At 40.3% G+C, this 25,545-nt stretch overlaps 3 protein-coding genes across 3 annotated transcripts; all 3 read left to right on the top strand.

Moving 5' to 3' along the window:
• The first annotated feature begins 2,238 nt into the window (after positions 1-2,238).
• Positions 2,239-4,211, top strand: LOC136439550 (tripartite motif-containing protein 2-like). Its single transcript, XM_066434970.1, has 2 exons — positions 2,239-2,548; positions 2,671-4,211. Exons 1-2 carry the CDS (start codon positions 2,239-2,241, stop codon positions 4,209-4,211), a joined length of 1,851 nt encoding a protein of 616 aa, XP_066291067.1.
• A 2,064-nt stretch (positions 4,212-6,275) lies between these two features.
• Positions 6,276-18,231, top strand: LOC136439549 (crossover junction endonuclease EME1-like). The gene is made up of 8 exons (XM_066434969.1): positions 6,276-6,527; positions 10,796-10,919; positions 13,251-14,004; positions 14,402-14,509; positions 14,853-14,900; positions 16,647-16,814; positions 17,616-17,711; positions 18,103-18,231. The coding sequence occupies exons 1-8, from the start codon at positions 6,317-6,319 to the stop codon at positions 18,229-18,231; spliced, it is 1,638 nt and encodes a 545-aa protein (XP_066291066.1). The 5' UTR covers positions 6,276-6,316.
• A 1,302-nt stretch (positions 18,232-19,533) lies between these two features.
• Positions 19,534-23,331, top strand: LOC136440206 (crossover junction endonuclease EME1-like). Its single transcript, XM_066436098.1, has 5 exons — positions 19,534-19,684; positions 20,088-20,203; positions 21,362-21,548; positions 22,542-22,598; positions 23,061-23,331. The coding sequence occupies exons 1-5, from the start codon at positions 19,607-19,609 to the stop codon at positions 23,178-23,180; spliced, it is 558 nt and encodes a 185-aa protein (XP_066292195.1). The 5' UTR covers positions 19,534-19,606; the 3' UTR covers positions 23,181-23,331.
• Positions 23,332-25,545: the final 2,214 nt, after the last annotated feature.

Here is a 25,545-nt window from a genome sequence, read left to right as displayed (position 1 = left end):
TCTTCTAAAGTCAGAGTATTGATGATAATTAAAGTAGATTTATAACAATCATTACAATCAAAATCTAAAGTCTTCGGGATATTCTATATTTCAACTAGAGTTCCACGAACACATTATCTTCGCCAAATAATCAAGGCTTATCATGGAGAGTGATTGATATTTACATGCTTATCACCACTGCAAATTTGATCATGCACCATACCATTTGGAAGTTATGATGGGGCGAATGAGTCCAGTCTAGATAGGATCAAAATCATTTGGTGGTACAGGACTGGTGTATGTGTAGAGTGTGCTGATATGTGTAATAACTGGTCATGAAAAAATAAGAGTATGTTGATATTATATGGGCCACAAAGGTTCGATATTGCAGTGTTGTAAGTTGAAAGTGATGATGAAATGGTCGTACACAGTCAATATATATGAATAGAAAAATCTTTATTCCATATCATACACATTTGAAAGACATAGTACATGTGACTTTTCCGCACCTAGCAGTGGTGCAGTTTTGGTGCAGTGTACTCTCCAAGCATTGGAGTGGGTCTGACTGGTTTTTGACGTGTTTTAGGTGTTTTTGTCAGGCTTTCTATTTTGTCCCCTTTTAGTTATGCAACCGTGTTGAACAAAAATGCCTGAACTGAACACGTTAAAAACCAGCTGGACCCACACCTCTGCTCGGAGAATAGTGGGTGCCCCATCTGTTTATTTATTTGACCTACATGTGCGTTTATGCAAGGCCATCTGTTTACATCACCTGACACTGTCCCATGTCCCATAATGAAATACAGTGGGTTAACAAACTTTCCTTACTAATTATGCAAGTTATCTCCTGATTTGCATAGTTAGTCATTGATGATGTAAAGCACCATCTGAGCTCTCTACATAACAAACATCACGACGATCTGTCGACCCCTTCTCAAGTTATTCATGTCCGAATGTCAAAACAAAAACACCCACTGAAGTTCTAAACATGCTGCTAGGGGGCACAAATTTATAGAACTTACTTTCTGTGGCATGAACTATCTACCACACAAAAATCATGACCATAGCACTTTCAGAAAATATGCCCCTAAATTTTGAAGTTCCACTGCAGTACCTTAGGTACCCGCTAGAAGGCCCATTATCGAACTTGACCTTCCTTTCTGTAAACCCTACCCATCCACTGAATATCATACAGATCCATCAACAGCTTCTTGAGTTATGCTGGCGACATACAAATACACATCCACACAAAGCCCACTGCAGTACCAACGGAAAATGCCAGGGGAATTATTTTTGAACTTGACCTCTGTGTCAACAACATCTACACACCTGCAAAAAAACATTTAGATCCATCAAAGTTTCCGTCACTTTTTTGCCTACATACAAACACACAAAAATGCAAAGTCCGCTGCAGTACCGTTGAAAAACGCAAGGTAAACCAATTACGAACTTGACCTTTCTTTGTACAACCACTACACACATACCAAAAATCATAAAGATTCATTGAAGCTTTCTTGAGTTATGCTCCTGACATACATACAGACCCACTGAACAGATTTTTTAACCGAAAACATAATCTTCTCCGAGTACAAGAACTCGGCGAAGATAACAAACAAGCAAACGGCTGTACATTATCATCTATAAATGTCTGTACAACCACCCTTAACCTAAACACAGAAAATGGGACGTCCCACGGCGAAACTAAGATCTTTGTTCTCTCAGTTTCAGTGGGCGCAGGTAACTCATTTTGCAGGGCTGTTTGAAGACCTCATCTATTGATTCAGAAGCTTGTGTTTACAATCACGTCGGATGAACCATTATTTATACAGCATAATGCAATGTTATATAAACAAAAAAATGGACCCTAGAACGCTCAGAACCTAAAAAAAATCCCTCTTTGACAATCAGGATACTTAGATGTAAAGAAGCGCCATGTCCATGCTGGGGTGAATTCTGTTATCATCAATTGGTCTTAAATGGTAAATATAACAGCCAACACTGGCATCCATTCTCTTGTATGTGTAGCACCTATATCTAATACTTGCGTTTTTCATGACAGCGGCTTTTATTTCTTAAATTTTGTTTTGAAATTCTCAACAGACCTCAGATCGTAAATGTGTCCTTCGTGTATTGCCGTAAGTCTCTGCATGACCTCGCCAGCACTGAACTTGCATAGTCATACGATGACGTAACCAGTTTATGTCAACAAAGTGCACAAAAGGCAGCCTTTGTTCTGCATGCAAACACCACTGAGTGAATATGGCGTCCAACGCATTTAGCGAAATCACAGAGGAATTTCTCGTCTGCCAGATCTGTTTGGAGGACTTTAGGCAGCCTAAGGTGCTGCCGTGTCTTCACACCTTCTGCCAGCCGTGTTTGGAGAGGCTCCTGGCCACAGAGCCGGTAGGAAAAATCTCATGTCCGACGTGCCGACAGGACGTGCCCCTCCCAGAAAATGGCGTCCAAGGGCTGAAGTCCAACTTCCTCGTTGGCAAATTACACGACATTCTACAACAACAGCCGAAAAGAAAGGGAGAAGCATCGAAGCCACGGGCAAATGGAGTACCCTGTACGGTCTGTAACAGAGGCAACACTGCCGAAGTCTACTCACCGACTACCTGTGTCAGGTATGTAACGACACGCACCGTGGGCTGAAAGTAAGTAAGTCCCACAAAGTTGTAACGATTCAAGATCTGCAATCTGGCCGATTTGCTGCTGAGCTTCGAGCAAGGGAGACCTCCAAGTGTGAGGATCACAATGAAATTAACAAGTTCTACTGTGACACCTGTCACCGGGTCATCTGTCTGCACTGTGTGGTCACGGCGCACAAAGATCACCAGTATATGGAAATAGAGACTGTGGTCGAGAGGGAGAGAGCGAAGATCAAGGCAAAACTGCCGACAGTCAAGAACACAGCAGACCTACATAAGAAGTGGATAGAAGAGTTGCAGTCAGTAAAGGACGACTGGCCTTTACAGGTACAGCGTACAGAAGAACAGATCGACAAGCAGGCAAAGGCTATTATAGAGGCCGTTGAGAAAGTCAAAAGTGAGAAAATCAGTCAGCTTCGCGCCATGAATGCTGCTCGAGAGAAAAAGATGGAAGCCGCCATGGAGGCAGCTGAGATGAACCTGGCCTCAGCCAGGAGCTGTGTCCAGTTCACGGACCATGTGTTGGAGTACGGGAGTCCAGCGGAGGTCATGTCGGTGGCCGGAGAACTGACCGCACGGATGGAGCAAACCGCGGACAAAAAGGATACCCAGAGGGTTGAACTGATTAATAGTTTAACGATCTTGAACTTTGACCCACCGGCTGGTAAATTGGAGCAGGATATTGCAAAACTTATTGGAGAGATTAAAGAAACAAAAATGTTAAGGTCAAATACACAGTCATCTGTTAGGCCAAACTTGGCGGTCGGTACTTGCGGCGGATCTCCTAAATTTCTGAAAACCGTTGGAGACTACGAACTTGAAGAGGAACCATTCAACTACCTTACATCACTTGCTGTCACTGCAGATGGAGACATTGTAGTGACGGATACAAGCACAAAACGTCTGCAATTTCTTGACGAAGTTGGCTACTTGGAAAGGGTACATTTTAGGTTTACGCCGTGGTGTGTGGCGGTTATGCCAAACGGCGAGCTGTTGGTGACTGGAGACGGACACAAAATTCACGTACTGGACAAACAGGGGAAGGAGTCAGGTGTCATTCAAGTGACGGGTGCTGTAGAGAAAAACAGAAAAACGGAAGGTGTCGCTGTTGACGGTTTGGGACGCATCATCGTGACTATTGGGTACCAAGTGTTTATACTTAGTCCCAATGGTGACGCCATTCTGACGTTCGGGGAAAAATGTGAAGATGGGCGTCAGTCAAGTTCCTCCCTACGTGTGGCTGTCAACAGCAGCAACCAAATCATCATCAGTGACTGTTACAACCACAACTTGAAGATATTTGACGCCACCGGACGTTATCTCATCACGTGCGGGTCACGTGGCTCGGGACCCGGTCAGCTGGACTACCCCTTCTGTGTCATCACGGACAGGGAGGACAACATAATAGTGGCTGAAAATAACAACCATCGTGTTTCCCTGTTCAGTCGGGACGGCACGTTTATCAGGCACGTTCTGACACAGGAGGAACACAATTTGAACTTCCCAAAGGGACTCATGTTTACGCTCGACGGACATTTGGTTGTTTCTGACACTAATTCTATCAAGATATTCACGATGTGAACTTAAAATCAAAACGCAAATAGTACTGACATCTTGTATAACTGAAAAGGTCAACATGACTAATAATCTGGTCATGATTTGGCTTCGACAGGACTTTGAATTTTGCAAAAATAATTCAGAAAATTCCCTTCAATTGCTTATCAATAAGTAAGCTACTTTGACATACAAGCATTTACAAAATGTATAGAATTAGAATTTACTAACATCCAATTAAATGAAGAAAAAAATATAGTGTTTAGAATATCTAAATAAATTATTATAGTATGTACTTCTTTACCAAGCTAATTACAAGACCAATTATTTAAGGATTTTTTTGTATTATAAGTGTTGATTCTTTTGTGTAATATGTACTTTTACTGCTGCAGTTTTCAAAGTAATCAACAGGAGACGCTGCAATACAGTAAATCAAATTGTGAGGTCGCCTTAATCATGACAGCAAACTAGTCTCATATGTGTGGATTATGCTGCTGCTTCTTGTGTTTGTCAATGTTGTCCGAAATGAAAACCACATAGTTACATGTATCATGGTATAGTTACAGGTTTGCGTAGCGAAACCTATCTAGTATCCGCCGGGTTGTGTGTTGGCCGCCATCTTGAATTGTGACGACACGGATCGCCATTTTGTATTTTCAGCCAATGATATTTGATTTCGTCACTATGACGCCAGTCATTTCTCTTACTTATTCATTGGCCTTTTACTTATTCAGGACATCGTCACTTTTGCTTATTCATTGCATCATCTACTGAATATTTAGTTACAATTGCTTTGTCATGTCTTTTTGATAATTTGTGAAGACCCCTTTTGAAATCACAATATTAATAATGATGGTAGATATATTGCAATCATTACAATCTAGATCTGAAGTCTTCTGGACACCATATATATCAACAAACAAACGATAGCAGAGTCACATCTAGAAATGTCTGTACATCTATTAGCTTAAACACCGAAAATGGGACGTCCCTATGGCGAAATGAGATGTGTTGTTTCAGTTGGTAGAAGGAACTGTGAGCAATAACGGGTTTCAAACGCAATCAGCGAAATACCCAATGAATGCTTCATCTTACCGGTCCGTTTGGATGTGTCATTTATTGAGTTATAACATGTGATTTAAAACAGATAATGAATCCTAGAATCTGCAGGGTTTGCCCTTAGTAATAGACTCCGGCTAGTTGGGCAACCCTGGCACGAACATGCCACATATTGGATTACAATGTATCTTATCCAGTTGTAAAGATAAAATTTTATTACTTTACTTGCTCATGGTTTTTTTAAATCTCGCTGAAATAGATCAAGAGACTAATTTTTCATCGACATAGCGCAAACTGACCTTACGTAACATTAACCATGACAATATCGTCCAAAAAGTCATGTCCAATAGTATAACAAAATAGATATAGTTAGTTAATGACAGCACGAATTGTCCGGTAAATAAATATGACTTGCTCAAAGATAATAATTAGCGAAAAAGTATGAAATTCTTGTTTTTTTTTAAGTAAACAGGAAACGCATTGTTTATATGTTCTCTATTGAATGTTTGAGCAGAGTTTTTAATAGTAATGAAGTAATGGAATGAGACAAATAACGCTATATATCTGCTTCAAAATATTTCTTACATCAATCAATCAAATAACGCAGAAAATATCACTGCAGTTGTACACAGACTTGCACACACGCACACACACGCACACAGCGACACACACACAAACACCAAGACTGGTGCAGTATTTCAATGAACAGCTAAAAGCGCCTTTTGATAAATTTGTCGTAAAATCTATTTTGCGTTACCATGCTGATGCATCTCGGGAAGGTGGAAAAGAACTCTAGTCTTTCACCCGATTGGTCATCCGTGATGATGATGATCCGTGACAACAGCTCCATTTTAGATAAAACTGGAAAAAAAGACCTGGAAACACAAACACATTAGTTTTGGCACAAAAAATCCCAAGGACATTATTATTAAGGTTATATATAACACTGAAATAAGGTTAAATTTGGAAATTCGTATCGCGATGACGTAACGGTTACGTCACATGATGACGGCATGGTAGGCAGAACTTAGTGGTGGTAGGCGAGAAGCGCGCGCGCTACGAACGCTAACGGTATGCCGGTGAGTTGTTGTGCAGTTAACTGCACCAGTCGGAAGGTAAAAGGCTGTACAAAAAGTTTCTTCCGAATCCCACACGAACCAGAACGAAGAGCAGCCTGGCTGCGAGCCCTGAAAAGATCAGAATTTCAGGAGGGGAGGGAAACAAGCCCGGCGGCGTGGACACCGAAAGGCCACGAGAGGGTCTGCAGCGACCACTTCATTTCAGGTAGGTCGATCACAGTGCTCTGACAGGCGGGAATGTCAGTTTGGAGCGTAATTTAGTCTGACTCAAGTCGTTATGTTGATCGCCCGTTTCACGACTTTGGCACCCACCAAAACACGACGGTATGGCTGAATCATAATGTGAATCCCATTGACGTAATCACGACGGTTTCCCGCCCAATATACGACGCGGTCGGTAATCAGACGTACAGTCAAACCTGTATTAGCAATCACCTTTGCATAGCGGCCACCTGCCCATAGTGGTCACTTTTTGTCGGTCCCTTGGATTTTTCCCATTGACATAAGCATTAAGAATTAGGCTATAGCGGCCACCTGTCCAACGCGGTCGCGGCCAGACAATTTTCGGTCCCGCGAGTACAGTAACACTGTCGGTAACGGTCACGACGCGCCGGTAGAAGCCGCATCGCCACCGCCGGGTTCAAAATCTTCATTTTTTCACGCAGTAATCAAATTTATGTGGACTCAACTGGATAGGATTATGATAAAGAAAACCAGAATGTTGTTTCTTTGTTAGAAAATCCGTGGTTTGACGCGAAGTCAAGTAAAATTTTCTTCACATGGCTTGCGTTTGTACATCGTGGCAAAATTGACCATTTCTGTGCATTTCGACCGGACAAATCTTATGGCAGCTTTTTGGAAAATACAACCCGCACATGTACCTGATGCGGTAAGTTCGCGAAATGTTTGAATACCGGCCCAATTTCCGTTTTCCCCGAGGATTCATCCAAAATTGAGCGCGATGTTCAAAATGGCGCTGATAGTCACCAGCATAAAGGTCAACAGAAGACACCACTAGTGGTGTGGATCTAAACCCGAGTTTAGGTTTAGGTTCGGACTCGAGTCCAGAGGTTTAGGTTCAGGTCCGGACTTGAAAGTCCGGACCTGAACAATAATTTTATAATATTTTTTCGTGTTACATGTAAAATTGCATATTGGCAGATATTTTACATGTAATTTGAAAACTATATATACGGAATTATATACAGTCAGTAATTAACACAAAAGTTCAGTTCTAAACACAAAAACAGCAATGTTTTGATATTTTTCTAGTGCAAATTTCACGATTTAAGGAAGGTTTAAGATGGTTTAAAACAAAAAGGAGTGTATGAGTGAGAGAATTTTTGTTCAAGTCCGGACTTGTTTCCAGACGTTTAGGTTTTTTTGGACTTGAACCTAAACGTTTTACAAGTCCGGAACCGGTCCGGCCGGACCGATCCGCACCACTAGACACCACCATTACGGAGGTATAATATGCTAAATTTATTTTGCTGCAAAGTATCACTGAGGATGATTACTTTACCAAAAGCTTCAAAATAAATATAAATAATATTGATATGATGTGAAATTTGGGCTATTGCAATTTTTTGAAAAGAAAAAAAGCCATCAAAAGAGCGATCTTCCTCTGAGTACCCTATTAGCATAATGGTAGAAGCTGATAAACAACAACAGACTAAGGGAAACTGTCGCCGCGATTTTATGTTTGAAAACGGTCGAAAACGAACAGTAAGTGGCAACTGAGCAACATGTATTCTGTTCTTAAATACCTAGGTGGCATTTTGCTGCGAAGGACTTTGTTTCATATGATTAAAACTCTTTGGTGACGGGTGTGCCTGCAGCGAAGCAGTCGCAAAGGATCAAGAGTAGACGATGCTGGTCTGTTCAGACATGAAGCTCGAGCAAGCCATGGGTTTTGGAGTTGGCAGATACAATACTTTTTTTTTTTTCAAGCCAATAATAGCAGTAAAAGAACAACAAACCAACTTCTAAAATGTGACTTACCTATGCAATTAGGGGTGGATATCGGTTCGACTGGACCGGTTTGGACCGGAAAAACATGCGGTAACCGGTTCAAAAAAACCGAATGTCGTGAACCGTTTTTTTGGACCCGGAAGTCAAAACAAAGTAACATGTAATGCAACAAATATTTTTTTCCGAGTCTGAGAGTGCCGCCGCCCGCCCGGCAGCGCTCGTGAGTGCGACTGTGTGAGTCGCACATGGGACCAGTTTTTTTGAGAATGCGACTAGATTTAAAATCACGGTCGCACGGTGCGACAATCAAAAATTACGATCTGCGCCAGGATAATGGCTGCAGAACTTAGCGGTAAGCTGAAAATGTTTAGGTATTCCAACGCTACCGTAGGTGAATTTTCTATCATGTTCCCACACCCGCGGTACAAAAACTATCCGTTCCTATTGGCAAAGTTACCCATAGAAATAAAGGATATAAGTTTCTCTCTTTTGTGATGTATTTGTTTGATTTGTAAAATGTTTCAAACGCCAGAAATTTGCCGATGAAAGTAAAGCGCTAACCGTGCGCTCTGCGTTCAGGACCGCCGCCATGATGATTGTAGACCGCAGCAGAATGCAAGGCCTGTTTCCTGCGGTCATTTTTCACCTGTTCAAGTGATAATTTTTACGATCAAAAATCGATGAATCAATTCAAGTGAAGTTTTATCCCCAAAAATATTAGATTTTCCCTTTGTCACCGATATCATTTCAAAACTCATGATCTGCCCGTCATTATGGTGCTACTTTCATTCTGCTGCGGTCTAGAATCTACAGCCGCGAATTACAAAGCTTTCTCCATGCCGTCGGCCTGTCATTGGATGGCGGCGCCGCGGTCCTGACGCGCGAAGTTTGAACTGTGCGTTTCAAAGGAACCGAACAAACAGATAATTTTTGATCCTATTGAGCAAGAATTTCAAGGATATTAAAGTATTTTGGATTATTTGTAGACAGAGGGTGGCGGTGAAAAAAATGCCTGTAAAAATGTTGAACTTGATGGCAGCAGAAAAGTTTCAAATTATGGAATGTGACTTTATTTGTTTTGGTCATGAAACCAATAGATACATTTAAGAGTTATCTATTTATTTATCATTCAAGGTTATGTGAATCATTACTTGCCTTGTTCCAAGTAAAAAATGCCATTGTGTATTTTTCAACTTGTTGAACTTGAGGCACCGTGGCCCCCGGATTGGGGCCAGCCGGGAACCTATGCCCAATTTTTCTAAAAATCCCTCATACTAGTATCATTTAGTATGCAGGAAGGTATTGAATAACTTGAATTGCCAATTGTTCTGCAGCATCAATGTAGGCTTTTATCTTTTATGATCTATTCAAATATTTTATTCCCGGTTGTTAATAGGAGTATTATTATTTATATTATTTGGTATGGCCAAGACTTTTGCTTGTTCTTCCAACTTTTTGTAGTGGTGCTCCTAGATTTTTGCTGGTGCTCCTAACTTTTTTGAGTTAGGAGCACAGTGCTCCTAGGTCTAAAAGTTAGTCTGGAGTGATTTTTTGTTTAGTTGACTTTTTGAGATCTCTGAGCAAAGACGTTTGTTGAAAATGAAAGTGTCTTGTATCTTCTATCTGCCTGTTAGTGCTCTGTGTCTCCTCTCTGTATTGACAAAGAAGGCATCAAAAATAAGGTTAACATTGAAATTGGGTTAATTTGATAAAATGTAAGATTATTAAGAGTAAGATATCATCTAGACAGGATCAGGTTTAGGTTCAGGTCCGGACCTGAACCTAAACCTTTGGACCTGAACCTGAACTCGAACCTGATCGAGCCGAACCGGTATCCACCCCTATATGCAATGTTTACATGTGTACTGTGCGGTGAATAAATGTATCTCAGTTGGTACTGAAAACATGTGTCCCTCGAGGTCAATTAATTGACCTTTTCTCCATAGCGGCCACCTGTCCTTAGCGGCCAGTTTTCGACAGTCCCTTGAGTGACCGCTATAGACAGGTTTGACTGTATATAGTCGTATTCTGGTCGACATCGAGAGGAGAGGTCATTAGAGGTCATTACATGCGTTCCATCTTGAACCCAAATAAACGATGTCTTATTGTTGTTTCCCCCCTCTCACCGATACGTGGTGATGTCACGGCCTAAATTAAAGGTTTGCGTAGCAAAACCTTTGTTGGATCCGTTGGCATGTGCAGTGGCCGCCATCTTGAATTGTGAGGTCGCAATACCATTTTATTGGTTTAACGTTAAAATAATGTTATATTGCTGTAAATGTAAGGGCGTGGGAGGGGGTGGTTTGAGATGCCTGGCTTATAAATGATATCTGGTATATACAGCGTCGATATATATATTTGCCAGAAATATATATACAACCCAAGTTATTAATGAATACATCTACAAATGTCTGTTTTAAGCATGTTGAGACAGCGTACATAAAACATGTCCACAATGAGGACATATGAAAAATATTGACCTCGTTGCTTCTTGTATTGCAGGGAAACGTTCAACAGACCCGGCCAATCCGGATTATGTGCCCACTTTGTTTAACCTGCCAGCGTCAGCAAGGCGTTCAACTAATCCATCAGCTTGGCTGAAGTTTAAATCAGCCAAGAAAGAATGGTAAGTAAGCTCATATATCTATACTCTCATCTCCCAAATAAACGTACCGGTACGTTTATTTTTTTCAGCCTCAAAATCCACCCAGTACGTTCTTATTTTGGACAGTACGTTTATTGTTTTTTTTGAAAATACATTGGGACTTTGCTTACCAGAGATCCCCTATATGACGAAAGTTAAGTATTTTCCCCATATTTCCCCGATATTTTTGCTCCTAAATTGCTACTTTTAGACCAAATGACGTCGATTTCCCCGCCGCTACAATGACCCGGCATCTTTGTGAAATTCTGGCGGTACTTAACGTTACACATCGGTCGATCTTGCTACAAATTAAACGTTGTTATTAGGGGAAAATAAGACGGCACACTGAAGTTTTGAAATGTATTTTTCATATACACAACTTTGACAGTCTCTATTTACATCGTAAATCATAGCACGCTGATCAGAAAACAAATTACATGAATATGCCAGCAGCGCACCGTCTGTTTCAAGTACGCATGTAAGATTACTCACGTGAGATCAAGGAGCCAAAACTTTGACAATTTAAAAACACCACGTAAAAATTGTGTCTTAGTATTAACAACTGTATAATCACTTTCAAAATATACCAAAAGGTTTCAATCCTACCACAAACATGAACATTTAGTCCTTCGAAAATCGCCACAGTAAAGACGCACGGCCGTGAGTCCGTGGGAAAGCTTCTCTTGCATGGAAGAGCTCACCTCGACGAAGGGGACACTTTTTTTTTTTGGATCTACAAATAAAACTCCTTTGCCTTAGACCAAACTGTATAGAGTTTCAACAAAGAGAATTTTGTAAAATAAAGTCTATACACAATTAAATTGCAATCTAGTCACGGTTATTATTACATAAAAAATGCTTTTAAAAAGATTGCTCCCCTACAGAGAGAATGCCAGGGCTTTCCAAGAAGTTTGCCTGTAGCTTCTGTTAGCCCCGCCCCTTACTGTCTGGGAGGGCTTGTTCTGACGCCGCTCCGTCTAGCTCAGGCTTTGATGTGCAACATGAGAACCCTGTGGTTTTTGGCAACATTGTACAAGCTTGTGGTTTCTGTATCTAAACAACAAATTTGTTGACAATTTAGTCTCTCAAAATGAAAGTTTTCTTTTCTACATAAAAGGGTAATTTTTGGATTTGAAATTATTTGGATTGCAACGACACAACCAAGGACAATATATGGTAATGTCCTTAACATTATTTATGAAAAGCATACAGTTTACAAATCTGTTTCTACATGCAATGCATAACACGATAAATGGCAAGTTGAGATATTAAAAAAATAACATCATAGACATGTCATAGTTCGTCCTGTCTATACGGCTTTTACAAATAAGCAATTCTTTTACTGAGCATATATTCAGGATATCATAATTTTCTGTTCAAGTTCTAAATGCTGATACATTTGTGTGAAAAAAGAGTAGACTCTGAAGGTGTTGCCCATCCAAGTGAAGTTGAGAAGTTTGGCGACTAATCTTTCCACAAATGTGGTAAATCTGAATAGATAAATCAGTCATAAATGAATAAAAAGAACCTACCTGCTTAGGACAGAAGTAGCATGGACACAGTTTACGTGTCAATTTGGTCATTTTCCGGGGGGTATGTTTATTCCGGGGGGTACGTTTATTAGATTTTGAAGATTTGTCCGGGGGGTATGTTTATTCCGGGGGGTATGTTTATTTGGGAGATGAGAGTAGTTCACAGTTGCTAATACGCATGTGCGGTGTCAAAAGTGTCAAGACTCCCGGCTTGTAAACAGTACTCATCTCGATTTGCATAACAACGCCCAGGCGGGTTTTAAATACGTCTCGAGGGCCTTCACCTTTGTTGCACATGCGTAGTAGAAACTGTGAACTAGCTTATAATGTCAGGTTACTCTAGTAAAATTCCATTGTTTATTTATTGCAACTTCATTTACTGCACATTCTTATTTGTGATTGTGTGAAAGATTGCTATAATCTGCCCCCTTGACTGACGTTGTTATCATAGAAATTAACTGAGGAAATACTTTAGTGATTCTGGCAAATTCCATAGCCTGTCAGTTACATGTAACTCCTTATTATGATAACATTAGACATCTTTTGAAATGCTCTATATTTGATATAAAAGTTTTCACTAAATGCTATGTTAACAGAATGTCACTATTGTCAGGAAACAAAGTATGCAAGTATGATTTTAGAACTTACAGCTAGTGCTGCGTACCAGTACACAGTACTGATAGCAAGGCCAAGGGAGTTTGGCGGTAAGAACCTAGTACCCTGTACCTGATGTTTCGTTTAGGTATGTAGCACTACTTACAGCATGCTTCATTGTTTGCAGGCATTTCAAGAGCAAGAAACATGTGGTCCCAACGAAACAGGATAAACCTTTAGTTAACGCTAGCATTGATGCATTGACAGGAAACAAGAGACATGCAGTAAACTCCACTGAGTCCACAGAGAAGAAAGGTGACAACTCACCCTCCAAGTCCAGTGACTATTTTGCTGATGATGTAGTATCAGTGGGCTCGAAATCATCCCCAATGAACATGAACTTGAAGTGCAATCCATTCAAAAGACATGCAAAATTAAAGGACCTGTCGAGCTCGGAATCAGAAGATGATCCAACTCCTCCAAGAAAGCTTCAAAGAGAAGAAGCTAAGCCAAGTGTTAAGAAGGCTTTCTCGTGGAAAATTCCTATGGCCTCCTCTGTCAACACCATCTCTAGTGACAGTGATAGTAGCTACTGTGCCAGTGATGCAGAGGATGAATGGAAAAGGCCTCTCTCATACGACTCCAAACTAGCCAGAGTAGCATCCAGCATTTCCTCCCAACCAGCAAGAGTAGCATCTGCAAATGACAAAAGCTCAACAAAATGTTGCTCATCAGATGAAAGAGGCTCTAAGACAACTGGCAAGTCAAGCACTGTAACTCCTGAACCGAGAAGTGCCATCCTGAGGGATATTGTGAAGATTGGAGAAAGTGGTTTGACTTGTAGCAGTCAAAGAAAGGATGAGGCAGACCCTCAAGGCTCCAAGAACAAAGGAAAGAGAAAGAGTCCTGAGGAGATTCAAGAAAGGAAAAGACAAGCTTTGGTCAGAATTTTATAAAATATCTATAAATTTGTAGACCTTACATATTTTTTTTACTGTAAGTCTTGTTTCTTTCACTGTAACTTTATGTTCACGGTTTTCACAGTCACCTCTGTACCATGAACTTATCATCTCTGACTGAAAAAAAACTGTTGTTATTATTTATGATTCCATCACACATCCGTTCTGTAAATCACTTACCACCATCGTGAAGTTTAAGTTCAGTGAAAATGTCAATTTTCCTTACAACGTGAAAATTTGCTACCATGAAGATGAAGTAAATTCCAGTATTTGAAAAAAGAGATGATGAAATTCTTGATTTCAAAGCTTTTGATTAGATTTTATTGAAACAAATATTTCTCATCTAATCTGGCTTTTGATATTTTTATATTTTTCTTAGTTAAAGAAGCAGGGGAAGGAGCAGGAAAGGCAGAGAAAAAAGGGAGGGAAGGAACAAGAGAGAGGAACAAAGAAGAAAATGAAGGAGATGGAAGCAGCAAAGAAACGGGTAATATGTTTACCATAGAGGATTTTCTTGACATCATGTATAGTACACACGAAGCCACTTAATTGCACCCCGGATAAACGCACATTCCATTTAATTGCACCAAATTTCCAAAACGGTTCCTATTCTCTGCATTGTTAGTGACTCTGCATATCTGCACGGCGCATTGTCACCAATGCCGGATAACTGCACCAAATTTGGTAAAAAATCCTCGACAAGTTGACTAAGAAGGTGCGCTAAAAATCGGCAAACGCTGTACAAATGAGCCGATACTTGTATCTGTATCTATATAGTCGGTATAACCGCCATTAGTTTTGAGAACATGTTCTTCCTTGCTGTTTTACAGGCAGAAAAAGAAGCCATCAAAAGGATGAGGCCTGGAGAATGTTTAAAGGTACTGTTACCAGTAAATGTGCATTTAAGTTTGCATGGTTTCAATTTCACGTTAGGGAGAAAATGGATTGTTTGCGGTTACCGTGGTTTTAAATTTGTGTGTGAGACCAGAGTTATTATGAGAACGTAGGAGGGAAAAAATTTTGCTGTGGGTTTACATGTAAGTTTGCAGCAAAGAGCTTAGTAAACCATGAAAACTGCAAGCATAAAACCACTGCAAACATTTCTGCATTTTGCAGTATTTAAGTATGATGAAATCATCAGTTAGAAGCATTCAATGTCACCAGGGATACATTACCAAATAAAATGATATTCCGTCTTCATATGATCGGCTATTCATGGTGAAGACATATATCTTACATCATAGTGTGTGTTAAAGGAAAGCTACAAACAAAATTGAAAATCCTACTATGCTATTATTGCTTAACCCTATCCAGACTGGGCTTTTTTGGTATATCTGGGACTGGGGGGGGACCCCCCCTCATAATTTCCGAACGGTATGATGTATCATCACCAAATTTGTAGGGAGTGATATTCACGTCAAGTTTTATAATTCTTGTAATTTTGGTGACGTTATGACGTGATATGACGTAATTATGACGTCATCAATGTGATTTTATTGGCTAAATAGGGAATTCCCGTAATATCTAAAGGAATTAAACAAAACGGTTTGTATTATTCATTTTAAGGTATGCAAAGACATACAACGTCAATATTAATGGTAGATACGTTGACGCAAAATGACGTCACAGAATGGCGTCATTTGTTGTTAGCGATCTCTTGGGATCCGCCATCTTGGATCGGCCATTTTGAAATTTTAAAAATCCTTTTTTTCCACTTATGACCCCAAAGGACGCTGAAAATAGACTAAAAATGTTAATCTGAATGTTTCTGATAAAGAAAATGTCAGGTATTGACGATTTTAAGGACGAAAAAGCCTGCTGATACCTGAAATAGTGATATAGTCCGCCATCTTGGATTTTGGCTGATTACGTCACGAAATTAGCATAAATTATGAATATTAAATCAGGAAAGTTAAGTCTAATTACATGTTATGTTATACATGAAGGAAAACTAGTGTAGTTGTGCAAGAAAACCCGAGAAATATCGTTGTTTTCAAAATATTAATGATTTTTGCATAAAATGCCAGTCAGAAACCCGTTGCCATGGCAACATGAAAAAATGATAAACTTGAACCATTATTATAAAATTGTTGCCAACAAAATTTTAGGAAAAGTCACCAAGTTTGGTTGTCCTAGCATACATCGTTTGGCAGTAATACGATGTCAAAGTTGGTGCGGGCACTTTTAGCCCCCCCCCCCCCCAGTCTGGATAGGGTTAAGACAGATTATATTTTCCAAAGCCTTACTTCAAGTTGTTTCACATAAGTCCGTCATAGTGCTTCGATTTTCCACGTAGTACCGTTTGCAACTTTTGCCGTGCTGGTGCCTTCTCACCTAAAAATTATGGTACACTGAACACTTACGTCATGTAATTCAATCATCAGGTGAAAAATCTAGAACACTGACGTCATATAATTCAATTATCAGGTGAGAAGGCGTTAGCACGGCATAAGTTGCAATCAGAGGAAAATCAAAGAACTATGACGGCCTTATATGAAACAACTGTCTTGAAATAAGAACTTTGCTATGGAATATATTAAGCATAGCATGGTGGATTTTTAATTTTTTGTGTAGCTTTCCTTTATCTACAATGAGTTTTTATGTTTTCTCTCTCCTGTTGTCAGTACATCACAGTGGTTCTTGATAGACAACTAGCGTCTGAGTGTGGAGACTGGATTCTGTGCCCTGTAGTTGAGTCAGGATGCAAAGTCCAGATAGTGGACCAGCCAGTCCCTTATAGTGTCACCTGGAGGAGAACTGTCACTCGACATGACTTTGGAGAAGATGCACAGGTTAGTTTGTTGTGAGCAAAGTCTGTACATACATGTAGGGTAGGGTATGCAAGCAACCCATGACCCTTTTTCTTTGCCTGTGGCTGACGTGGGCCACCATTGCAATACATGGTATGTATTAGGGCTCGAAATTCATTTGTGGGCACCTAACCTAAAAGTTAGTGGTGGCACCTAACCTAAAAGTGCATTGTTGGGTGCAATTAGTATCCCAGACGTCTTGAAAGATGCATATGCCATTGGGTGGCGCCATCTCCATTTCTGTAGCCCTTCGGTCACTACAGCAGGGGGCTGATGCGCTGGTAGTGATGTGTGTTTTAAACTTCCATACTGTTTTCCCAAATGCAAAGAAAGCAGTATGTACCATTTTTAGAGTCTTTTGTATGACCCGACCGGGGATCGAACTCACAACCTACTGTGTGCAAGGCGAACACTCTACCCACTAGGCCATTGCACCAGCAGTACATAAGACTAATTAACTGGAGTTCTATGGCAACATAAAAAGTCCTAAGCAAGTGATTCAACAAAGGTTATCTTATTTCTTTCCAACACCTAGATGTCAAGAATATGCTGTATAGTAGTGTACAATATAGTGCAAAACTGTACTTAACCCTTCACAGATGTTTAGGTACACTGGCTCACCAATAGTCAAAAATTAGGTGCACAGCTCCAATTTCGGGTGCACAAAATTGAACAAGTCATGTACCGTGTATTTTGAGCCTTGTTGCATTTGTACTTTTTGTATGTCTTTCAGGCCTCAAAGTGTCTTGATTTTTATCAACGAAAATTACTCCTATGTTGCAGCTTGGTTCTGTCAGTACCAAAGACACAGAAGAAGATGAGACCCTGGTGTATGTTCCTGTTGATGACTTCGTACGTCTGGTGTATAACTACAAACAGGTAAGGACATGCAGAAATGGGATTTAAAAAAGTATGAGTCACTCCTGTTGTGTGGGGAGTATTAGGGAACATGCTGTAATAATTTGATTACAGCAAACATTTCAGTGCTCTTGCCAGCATTATAGTTGTGATTTGCACCCCCTATGCTCTTCACTCATCTGTTTTTAAACCAGCATGGGGGGGGGGGGGGGGTCTTTCTGAGGAGAACACTAGAAGTCTAGAACCCTTCATAATCTTTATCTGTTCAATTTAGCGTCTTTTATTCCCCATCATATGGGGCCCGGATGGGGCTGCACGTGGATGGGAGAGCCAGTTGCTCTGAAAAAATTATAAGAACCCTGCATTTGTGACACTATGACTTAGATGACATGTTTTGTTGTATCTCATGCAGAAGCAGCAAGGATACCATGAGAACCATGAGACTTTGCAGTCATATGTCCATGGGGTGAAAACCAGATATCCAAGGAAGAAAGTTACTCTGATAGTGCTAGGGCTGGAAAAGCACTTGGAGTTCATGTAAGTGTGAAAGACGAGTTAAACTTTGATGCATATAAATAATCATTGGAATGTACTTACAGTTTTAAGCCAGATTTTCTCGAATAAAGTATGCTCTTTTTAAGAATTTCAAAATTCAAAAGGCATCACAAGTCATTACCAAAGTCACAGACTTACTTACATATAGGGGCTCCTGTGTCGTCCAACACTGAGGCAGTTAAGTTGGCCCAGCAGGTTCGGTCAGCACCCATCCCCCTTACATCCCTCCAGTTCGGGTTGACTGTTTTGAAGTCTCTCTTCTATCGCATGTTTGTAATTCATCCTAGGGCAACCTCTGCATCTCTTCTCTTGTGGGTTCCACTGCAGGACTTGGTTTGCCAGGCGCGAGCCTTGTAGCATGGCCAAGCCAGGTCAGACGCCTGTACATATCGTTGCAGACACTTGTTGCTGTTTGCTTCTGACTCTTATCTCCATGTTGGTAGTGAAAGTCATGATGGGTACCTTATTTGAGATTATTGCCAGGACAAATTTAAGAGAACCTCAAACCCTTGCTCAATCAAGCCAGGAACCCAACAATACCTGCCAATTTGAGACGTTTGTAACTTGTCCTAGGCAATTCTCAAGTTTGCAGAGATGATGCCAGCAGGGTAAACAAGAGAATCTTTTATGGATATAAGGAATGGCATTATAAGAAGTCCCTGCTTGTTTCGTTTCAAGGCATCCTCATTTAAGGTGAAGTATGTTGCTTTTTCAAGTAGCTAGTACTTACTATAGTGGTAGTTCAATGCGGCTTCGCTACAGCTCTTGTTTTTGGCCAAGCACACCAGGTCACTCCTACTCTTGTTAAGTGTGTTGGGTTCTTTTACATGCAGAGGTTTGACGCTTGAGGCTTAAATGCCTGTAGCTTCCTCATACATGGGGCCGCCGGCTTCAGGTCACCATCCGAAATGACGAATGCAATCCCTTACAACATGTCTGAGCTGGAGTTGGCCCCTAGGATCGAACTTGGGCCCTAGGATCCACGGAATTTGATCCAGATGGCAAAGCAGCGGAGTTGTGTTACCGCTTTGGTCCTTGATTTTAGCAAAATTACCTGGAGAAAAGAGAAGGAAGGCAATAAATTTGAATGTATCCTGCTAAAAATGTGTTCAAGACCAGTGGAAAAGGGATGCATACTTTCTTTAAGATTTTAGACTTTATATTTCAGTTCTACAAATTTGTCTGTGCGTATACTTAAAAAATAAAAAAAAGTACTGCACTATTGACCAGTATAGAACTTTTTGGAAAAATACTTTTATTAAGATCAAAATAATGATGAATTTTTCATTTTGCATTTCAGCGCCCTACATGTACCTCAAAAACAGTTCAGGGATACCGGTAAAGTCCAAAACAACAATGTGATGACTGAGGAGAGCAAGGAGAAGAAGAAAAAGAAAAGGAAGAAAGAACGTAACATTTCAAGAAGGGAAGTAGATGAGGTAATGAAAGAAATTGATTTGTTGATTTGTACGGAATATTTTTAATTCTCTTTAATTAATGTATTTCGAAATTCTGCCAGAAATATGCTCATGCATATGAGCATTATAACTGAAAAGGAACATTACCATACATTGTTAATGCTAAGTTAGGATAGAGATCTTGTATTGCAGCCTTTTTCCGAAATATGGTGTCATGACATAGAATAAGATGTCTTAGACTATGATTACTCAAATCTGCACAACAAAACCCTTGATCTGTACGAAGCAACAGTTACTTCAATCTGTTTTCTGTATCAGATTTGAGTTCAAACACTTGCTTTGGCCAAATGAACTTTTTAGAAATATTCAGGCATTCTTAAAACATTGTATGTTACTGTAACTGATAGCCATGTTGTGTTCTCAGGTTCTTGTGGATCTCCAGTTGTGGCAAAGTGTCAATGTTAAGCTGTTGGAGGAACCACAGGAAATGGCTGACTTAGTGAGGATGTACTCCAAAGCTGTGGCAGAAGCCCCGTTCAAGTAAGCAACACAGTTGTTTTAAGAATTACAATTCACCAAGATTTCATTGAAGTGTTATGTACTTTGTGTTTTTTTTTTTTTTTCAAATTAAAATGAAAATTATTTTAGGGTCGGATCGCCCTAGGCCGGAGGGCGATCCGACCCCTGGAGGGCTGGAACCGAGGGTGATGTGGAATACACCGTGTTGTATTTTATTTATGTCATACCCACCCGAACAAACACACATTTCGATTGCGAAATTGAGGGAGTTTTGTGTCCTCGAACACAAAACTGTAACAACATTGATTCTAACCTCCGAATCCGCTATTCGCACTTTCGACGGCGGCGCAACAGGCATGCTCGAAATGCATTCGAAATATTCTATGGAAGCCTGTGTGATACAACTCTAGAACCTCATATGATACTCAAAAGTTATCATACGGTCCGGAACACCCGTATAATCAGGACCAGGTATGACATAAATCAATGTTCAACAAAATTAAATTTGTATATTTTTGCTAGATTTCAAGAACATGCTGTAGCTGTACACTAGTGTACAATAGCACCTTTACTCTATAAGAATATCTACATGTACATTGTAGGTGCACTGGTGCACCCACAGTCCAAAATTAGGTGCACAGCTCCAATTTTGGGTGCACCAAGGTGCACACGTGTTGAAGGAAATAGCAGAGAGAGTTTCTCCGGTGGAAAGTGAAGACAGACTCCAGTTGTTGCCGTGGCCGATGGGACAGATCTTTATTCCAAGTCACTCTGCATGTCCTCTCCTCTCTATCCTTATCCCAGTCTGTCTTGCTTAACACACTCGGTTACTCATTTTATATGTGACAATAGACATCCTCCCTGACAGACTGAGTCACAAGACAAATCACAAAGGGACATGATGAAGGAAGTAGCAAGTCTCAGGTGGAATGGACAACCTTGTGCCGTATTGCACGGCCTTGCACAGCCTTAGTCATACTCCATGTCCATTTCTCCGTAAGCTAAAGGGAGTCCTCTGCCTACACACATCTGCTTACACATATTTGATATGCACTATATTACACAGGCACCCAGTATTTCGAGCTGTACCTACATGCCTAAGGCCTACCCAAGGGCAGGTAGGAGATGATAACATGTGTATGTAATGCTCTTCATGCTACATTCTCTTTTTGACCACAGACGGCTCAGAGAACAATCAAGCTTCTCATTTCACATTGAGACGAGTGGTAGCAGTGTGAAGGTGGACAAGGATGGGCGTGGCCTGCTGAAGGTGTGGTCAAAACACATTGAGCAGATGAGGAATGTGAGTGCAGAGATGTCTGCAGCCATTGTGGCTGAGTACCCCTCACCTCAGCTGCTGCTTCAGGTAACAATTGGCACCTAGCCACTGTAGCTATAGGTTTAAGGATTAAGGTCATTTTTTGTAAGGTCATGCTCCTTAAAGTCAAATTTATAAAATCATACAACATGGGGTATTTCGTATCATCCGAGGTTCCAGCCTCGGACCACAGGTACTGTAGGATCGCCTTTAGGCCAGAGGGCGGTCCAACCCACGGGAGGGTTAATGGACCGAAGGTGATGAGGAATACACCGTGTTGTACTTTATCTATGTCATACCCACCCGAGAAAACACACATTTCAATGCGAAATGCGGCTTAAGTTGAGAAAAGTGCATCCTAGATATTCTATGGAAGCCTGAGTATGTGATAACCAAAAGTTATCAACCGGTCTGTAACATCTGTATCAAACGTTTTCGCGGCACAGGTATGACATAGAGAAGTAGAACATTCATCATCATCTTGTCACCCTGGTTGCATGGATGTCCATGACGCTGCTCCTTCATTTTGTTCCAACAGTCTGTTTTCTTTGTATGGTTTTTACCTAGACCCTTCTGACTTTCCAGTTGAGATGAATTTTTAAGATTGAAGTTTGGTAAAGCACTTTCAATGAAGCCTTAAAGTTGTTTCAGTGTACGTTTCAATGCTTTTGGCAGCCCTCTAGGCACTTCAGAAGTGCCTCAAATCTACCTTGCACAGTTTACTGTATATCACTTTGAAATAGTGGCAGGAAAATACAGTGGTTGTGGGACAATGGAGTAGGTCAGTCAGCACTTCATTTTCACGGTGGGAACAAACATCACTGTCTTAAATGTTAGTGATCAAATATATCCTATGATGAAATTTTAGCAGTTAGCCAGTGACCATTAAATTGGCTAAAATTGAGATACAGTTAACAAATCAAGAATCACAGTATGTATCAATATAACCAGTGAAGGAAGTTTTAATCTGGATGAACATGTTAATTGCTCCAACTTTCTGCCATTAAAGAAATTAATCTATTGAATTCTCATTGTTTACAGGCATATCAAAGGTGTTCTACAGAACAAGAGGCACAATTGCTCCTTAAAGACATCATGGTAAGAAATATAAAGACTCAACTTGCATTGAGTATACTCTGTTTTTTTACAAGAAAATAAGGTCCTTGTAATGCTTCGTTCCCATTTCCGATCTGGGGCCCGTGTGGTAACGCAACCCCGCTGCTTCACGATCTGGATCAAATTCCGTGGATCCTAGAGCCAGAGTTCGACCAGGGGTGGACTCCAGCTCAGACATGTTGTAAGGGATTGCATTCGTCATTTCAGATGGTGACGTAAAGCCAGTGGCCCCGTGTATGAGAGAGCTTCAGGCATAAGCCTCAAGCGTCAAACCTCTGCACGTAAAAGGAACCCAATACACTTATCGAGAAGAGTAGGGCCAAAAATGCGAGCCGTAGCAAAGCGTTATCGCATCCCACAAGCCGCCCGGCCGAGCCCCGGATTGGAAATGGAACCGAAGAATTAGACAATGTTGTAATTATGTGTTCTTCTTTTCTCGTTTAGGTGAGAAGGGGAGCTGGTGTATTGGCCACCTGCAGGCGAATCGGTCCAGAGGTGTCCAAGAGAGTTCACACCTTCTTCACTTCCTCTGACGGGGAAGTACTCTTACAAAGTGCTACGTAACCTTGTGTTACTTACAAAATAGGGAAATACTCTTACAAAGTACTACCTAACCTCATGTTACATACAAGATAGGAAATACTCTTACAAAGTGCTTCCTAAACTGTTCAGTACTAAACGAGGAAAATAGAAATCTACATTTTATCAAAATGTATGTTCTGTATGATGACTATTTTTACATTATCATGTATTGATATCTTATATGATCAAGACCATATATGGGCCTGATTTGGATCTTATCGTAGTAGACTGTAGCAGACTTTTACATCTTGTATCTTTGTAAAAAATGTAAAAGCAATTTGCTACTTTTGGCTGATTCAAAAAGTAAAACGGTTCTACTATAATCTTACAAAGTGCTACTTAACCTCGTGTTCAGTACTAGATGAGGAAAAACATTTTATCAAATGAATATTTTTACATTATCATGAATTGATATCTTATATGATCATGACCATATATGGGCCTGATTTGGATGTAATCGTAGTAGACTGTAGCAGACTTTAGTATCTTGTATCTTTTAAAAAAATGTGAAAGCAGTTTGCAACTTTTGGCTGATTTAAAAGGTAAAACTGTTACAGTTCTACTACCTAATACCTCGTGTTCAGTGCCAAATTTGTACCAAAAGTCGGTCTCAGCAGGCACATGTGTAAGGTCAAACTGAAGTTACTACATCAAAGAGTCTTCACTATTTCCCACTTCTAGCTATATCAGTAAGCCAAAGGAAATGATTGAATGTTTTAAATCACTGTGTGCACTTACAGCCTAGTGTCTTTTCAACAGAACTTTTGTTAATGGAATCACATAGATTCATTTTTTACATTTTATCAAAATGTATGTTCTGAATGATGAATATTTTTACACTATCATATATATACATAATCACATATGTTTATTTTTTACATGATCATGACCATATATGGGCCTGATTTAGATGTAATCATAGTAAACTGTAGCAGATTTTAGTATCTTGTATGTTAAGAAAAAATTAAAACAGTTTGCAACTTTTTAATCAAGTTCAGTAAATCATGCTTTGATAGAAATGCACCTGGCCAATTTTAACCAAATAAATTTCTATTCCTTACTCAGACTTTCAGGATTTATTGGTACTTCACTTAACATTTCAGTTTTAATAGGAGAATAGTCAAATATAACACTGCACCTAATCTATTTTCTTATAGACTAATAAAAGAGAAGAGACCATTGTGGATACAGTTGCGTGTTGTCTCTTGTTCCGCTGTGTTCATGCACCCAAATGGCAATACCATTGTGGGAAATCCTTAGCCTCTACCAGGCTCCGCGGATAGCTGGGAAAATAGTAGAAATTGTAGAAAGCTACATGTAAATATTTGTTGGTCGCCTATTGACCTTCCCTGCATAGCGGACTACCCCTGGCATACTACGGTACTTCACTCTTTTGGGCCGATTTCTACTATTTTCCCAGCGATCCGCGGAGCCTGGTAGAGCCTAGGAAATCCTAACCTTTGACTCTGTAACATTTAACAGTTCTTAAGTGACCAGTGTTTTTCTTAATATGAATGGACCACCATATATAAACAAAACAATACAATATAATTAGTTGGTGTGTTAAATCACGAAGTTAAAAACTTTATGAACATAATGGCAGGGTGATTGGCCTGGAGGTCTTGAGTTCGAATCCCCTGGCATATCCCGTTGATGTGTAGAAAGATGACTAATTACTCACTTCACGCACTGTCAGGTTAGGGATGTCTTTCGGATATGACGTTTAATGGAGGTAACGTGTTTGAGCACGTAAAAGAACCCACCACACCTATAAGAGAAGGGGTCGTTCCCGGTGTAAGTGAATCAAATATATCTGTCCAGTTCGGATATCCAGCTCTTACTGTTCACATGCTGTTTCCTGCATTTTGAGAGCCAAATTTTGCAGGTTATAGTTTGCGGAAACCAATATCAGCGGACACTCTGTATACATAGTGACTTTTTGTAGGGAAATCGCTTAACGCCTTACAAAGAATACCTCAGTAACGTTTAATGATGAATTCAGGATAACAAATTGCGTGCAAAGTAGAATTAACGATTAATGTTCAATAAAAGTAGACCAGCTACAATTAAATGTAAAATTACAACAGTAGACCATTGCTGATAAATCACTTGTTAAGGTGTTTCTTAATTCTATGAAGGGCAGGGCATACACTCACACCCCATGCAGACCCTCTTTTCAAACAGAGCAGTTGTTTTCTGCTGTCCGGACCGGACAGGTTTCTCCACCAACCCCAACTCGAAGGTCTTTGCTTCAAGACATTAAACGAGAAAAGTCCTACTCAAAATCAATTTCAAATCTCCCGCCATTCAAATCGTCCCATGATGCATTGTGCTCTGACCACGCCCC

This window comes from Branchiostoma lanceolatum, chromosome 8 (genome assembly GCF_035083965.1).
Source record: "Branchiostoma lanceolatum isolate klBraLanc5 chromosome 8, klBraLanc5.hap2, whole genome shotgun sequence".
Classification (NCBI taxonomy): Eukaryota; Metazoa; Chordata; class Leptocardii; order Amphioxiformes; family Branchiostomatidae; genus Branchiostoma; species Branchiostoma lanceolatum.
This window is presented reverse-complemented; position numbering and strand designations above follow the sequence as displayed.

What these genes read in the sequence shown, in the direction of transcription:
- LOC136439549 (XM_066434969.1), top strand. Translation starts at nt 6,317, where the DNA reads ATGCCGGTGAGTTGTTGTGCAGTTAACTGCACCAGTCGGAAGGTAAAA. An exon ending in CAGCGACCACTTCATTTCAG is followed by an intron (nt 6,528 to 10,795) that starts GTAGGTCGATCA and finishes CTTGTATTGCAG; the next exon opens with GGAAACGTTCAACAGACCCG. An exon ending in GGCCTGGAGAATGTTTAAAG is followed by an intron (nt 14,901 to 16,646) that starts GTACTGTTACCA and finishes TCCTGTTGTCAG; the next exon opens with TACATCACAGTGGTTCTTGA.
- LOC136440206 (XM_066436098.1), top strand. Translation starts at nt 19,607, where the DNA reads ATGACTGAGGAGAGCAAGGAGAAGAAGAAAAAGAAAAGGAAGAAAGAA. An exon ending in CAAGAAGGGAAGTAGATGAG is followed by an intron (nt 19,685 to 20,087) that starts GTAATGAAAGAA and finishes TTGTGTTCTCAG; the next exon opens with GTTCTTGTGGATCTCCAGTT. An exon ending in CACCTCAGCTGCTGCTTCAG is followed by an intron (nt 21,549 to 22,541) that starts GTAACAATTGGC and finishes CATTGTTTACAG; the next exon opens with GCATATCAAAGGTGTTCTAC.
- LOC136439550 (XM_066434970.1), top strand. Translation starts at nt 2,239, where the DNA reads ATGGCGTCCAACGCATTTAGCGAAATCACAGAGGAATTTCTCGTCTGC. An exon ending in ACGGGCAAATGGAGTACCCT is followed by an intron (nt 2,549 to 2,670) that starts GTACGGTCTGTA and finishes TAACGATTCAAG; the next exon opens with ATCTGCAATCTGGCCGATTT.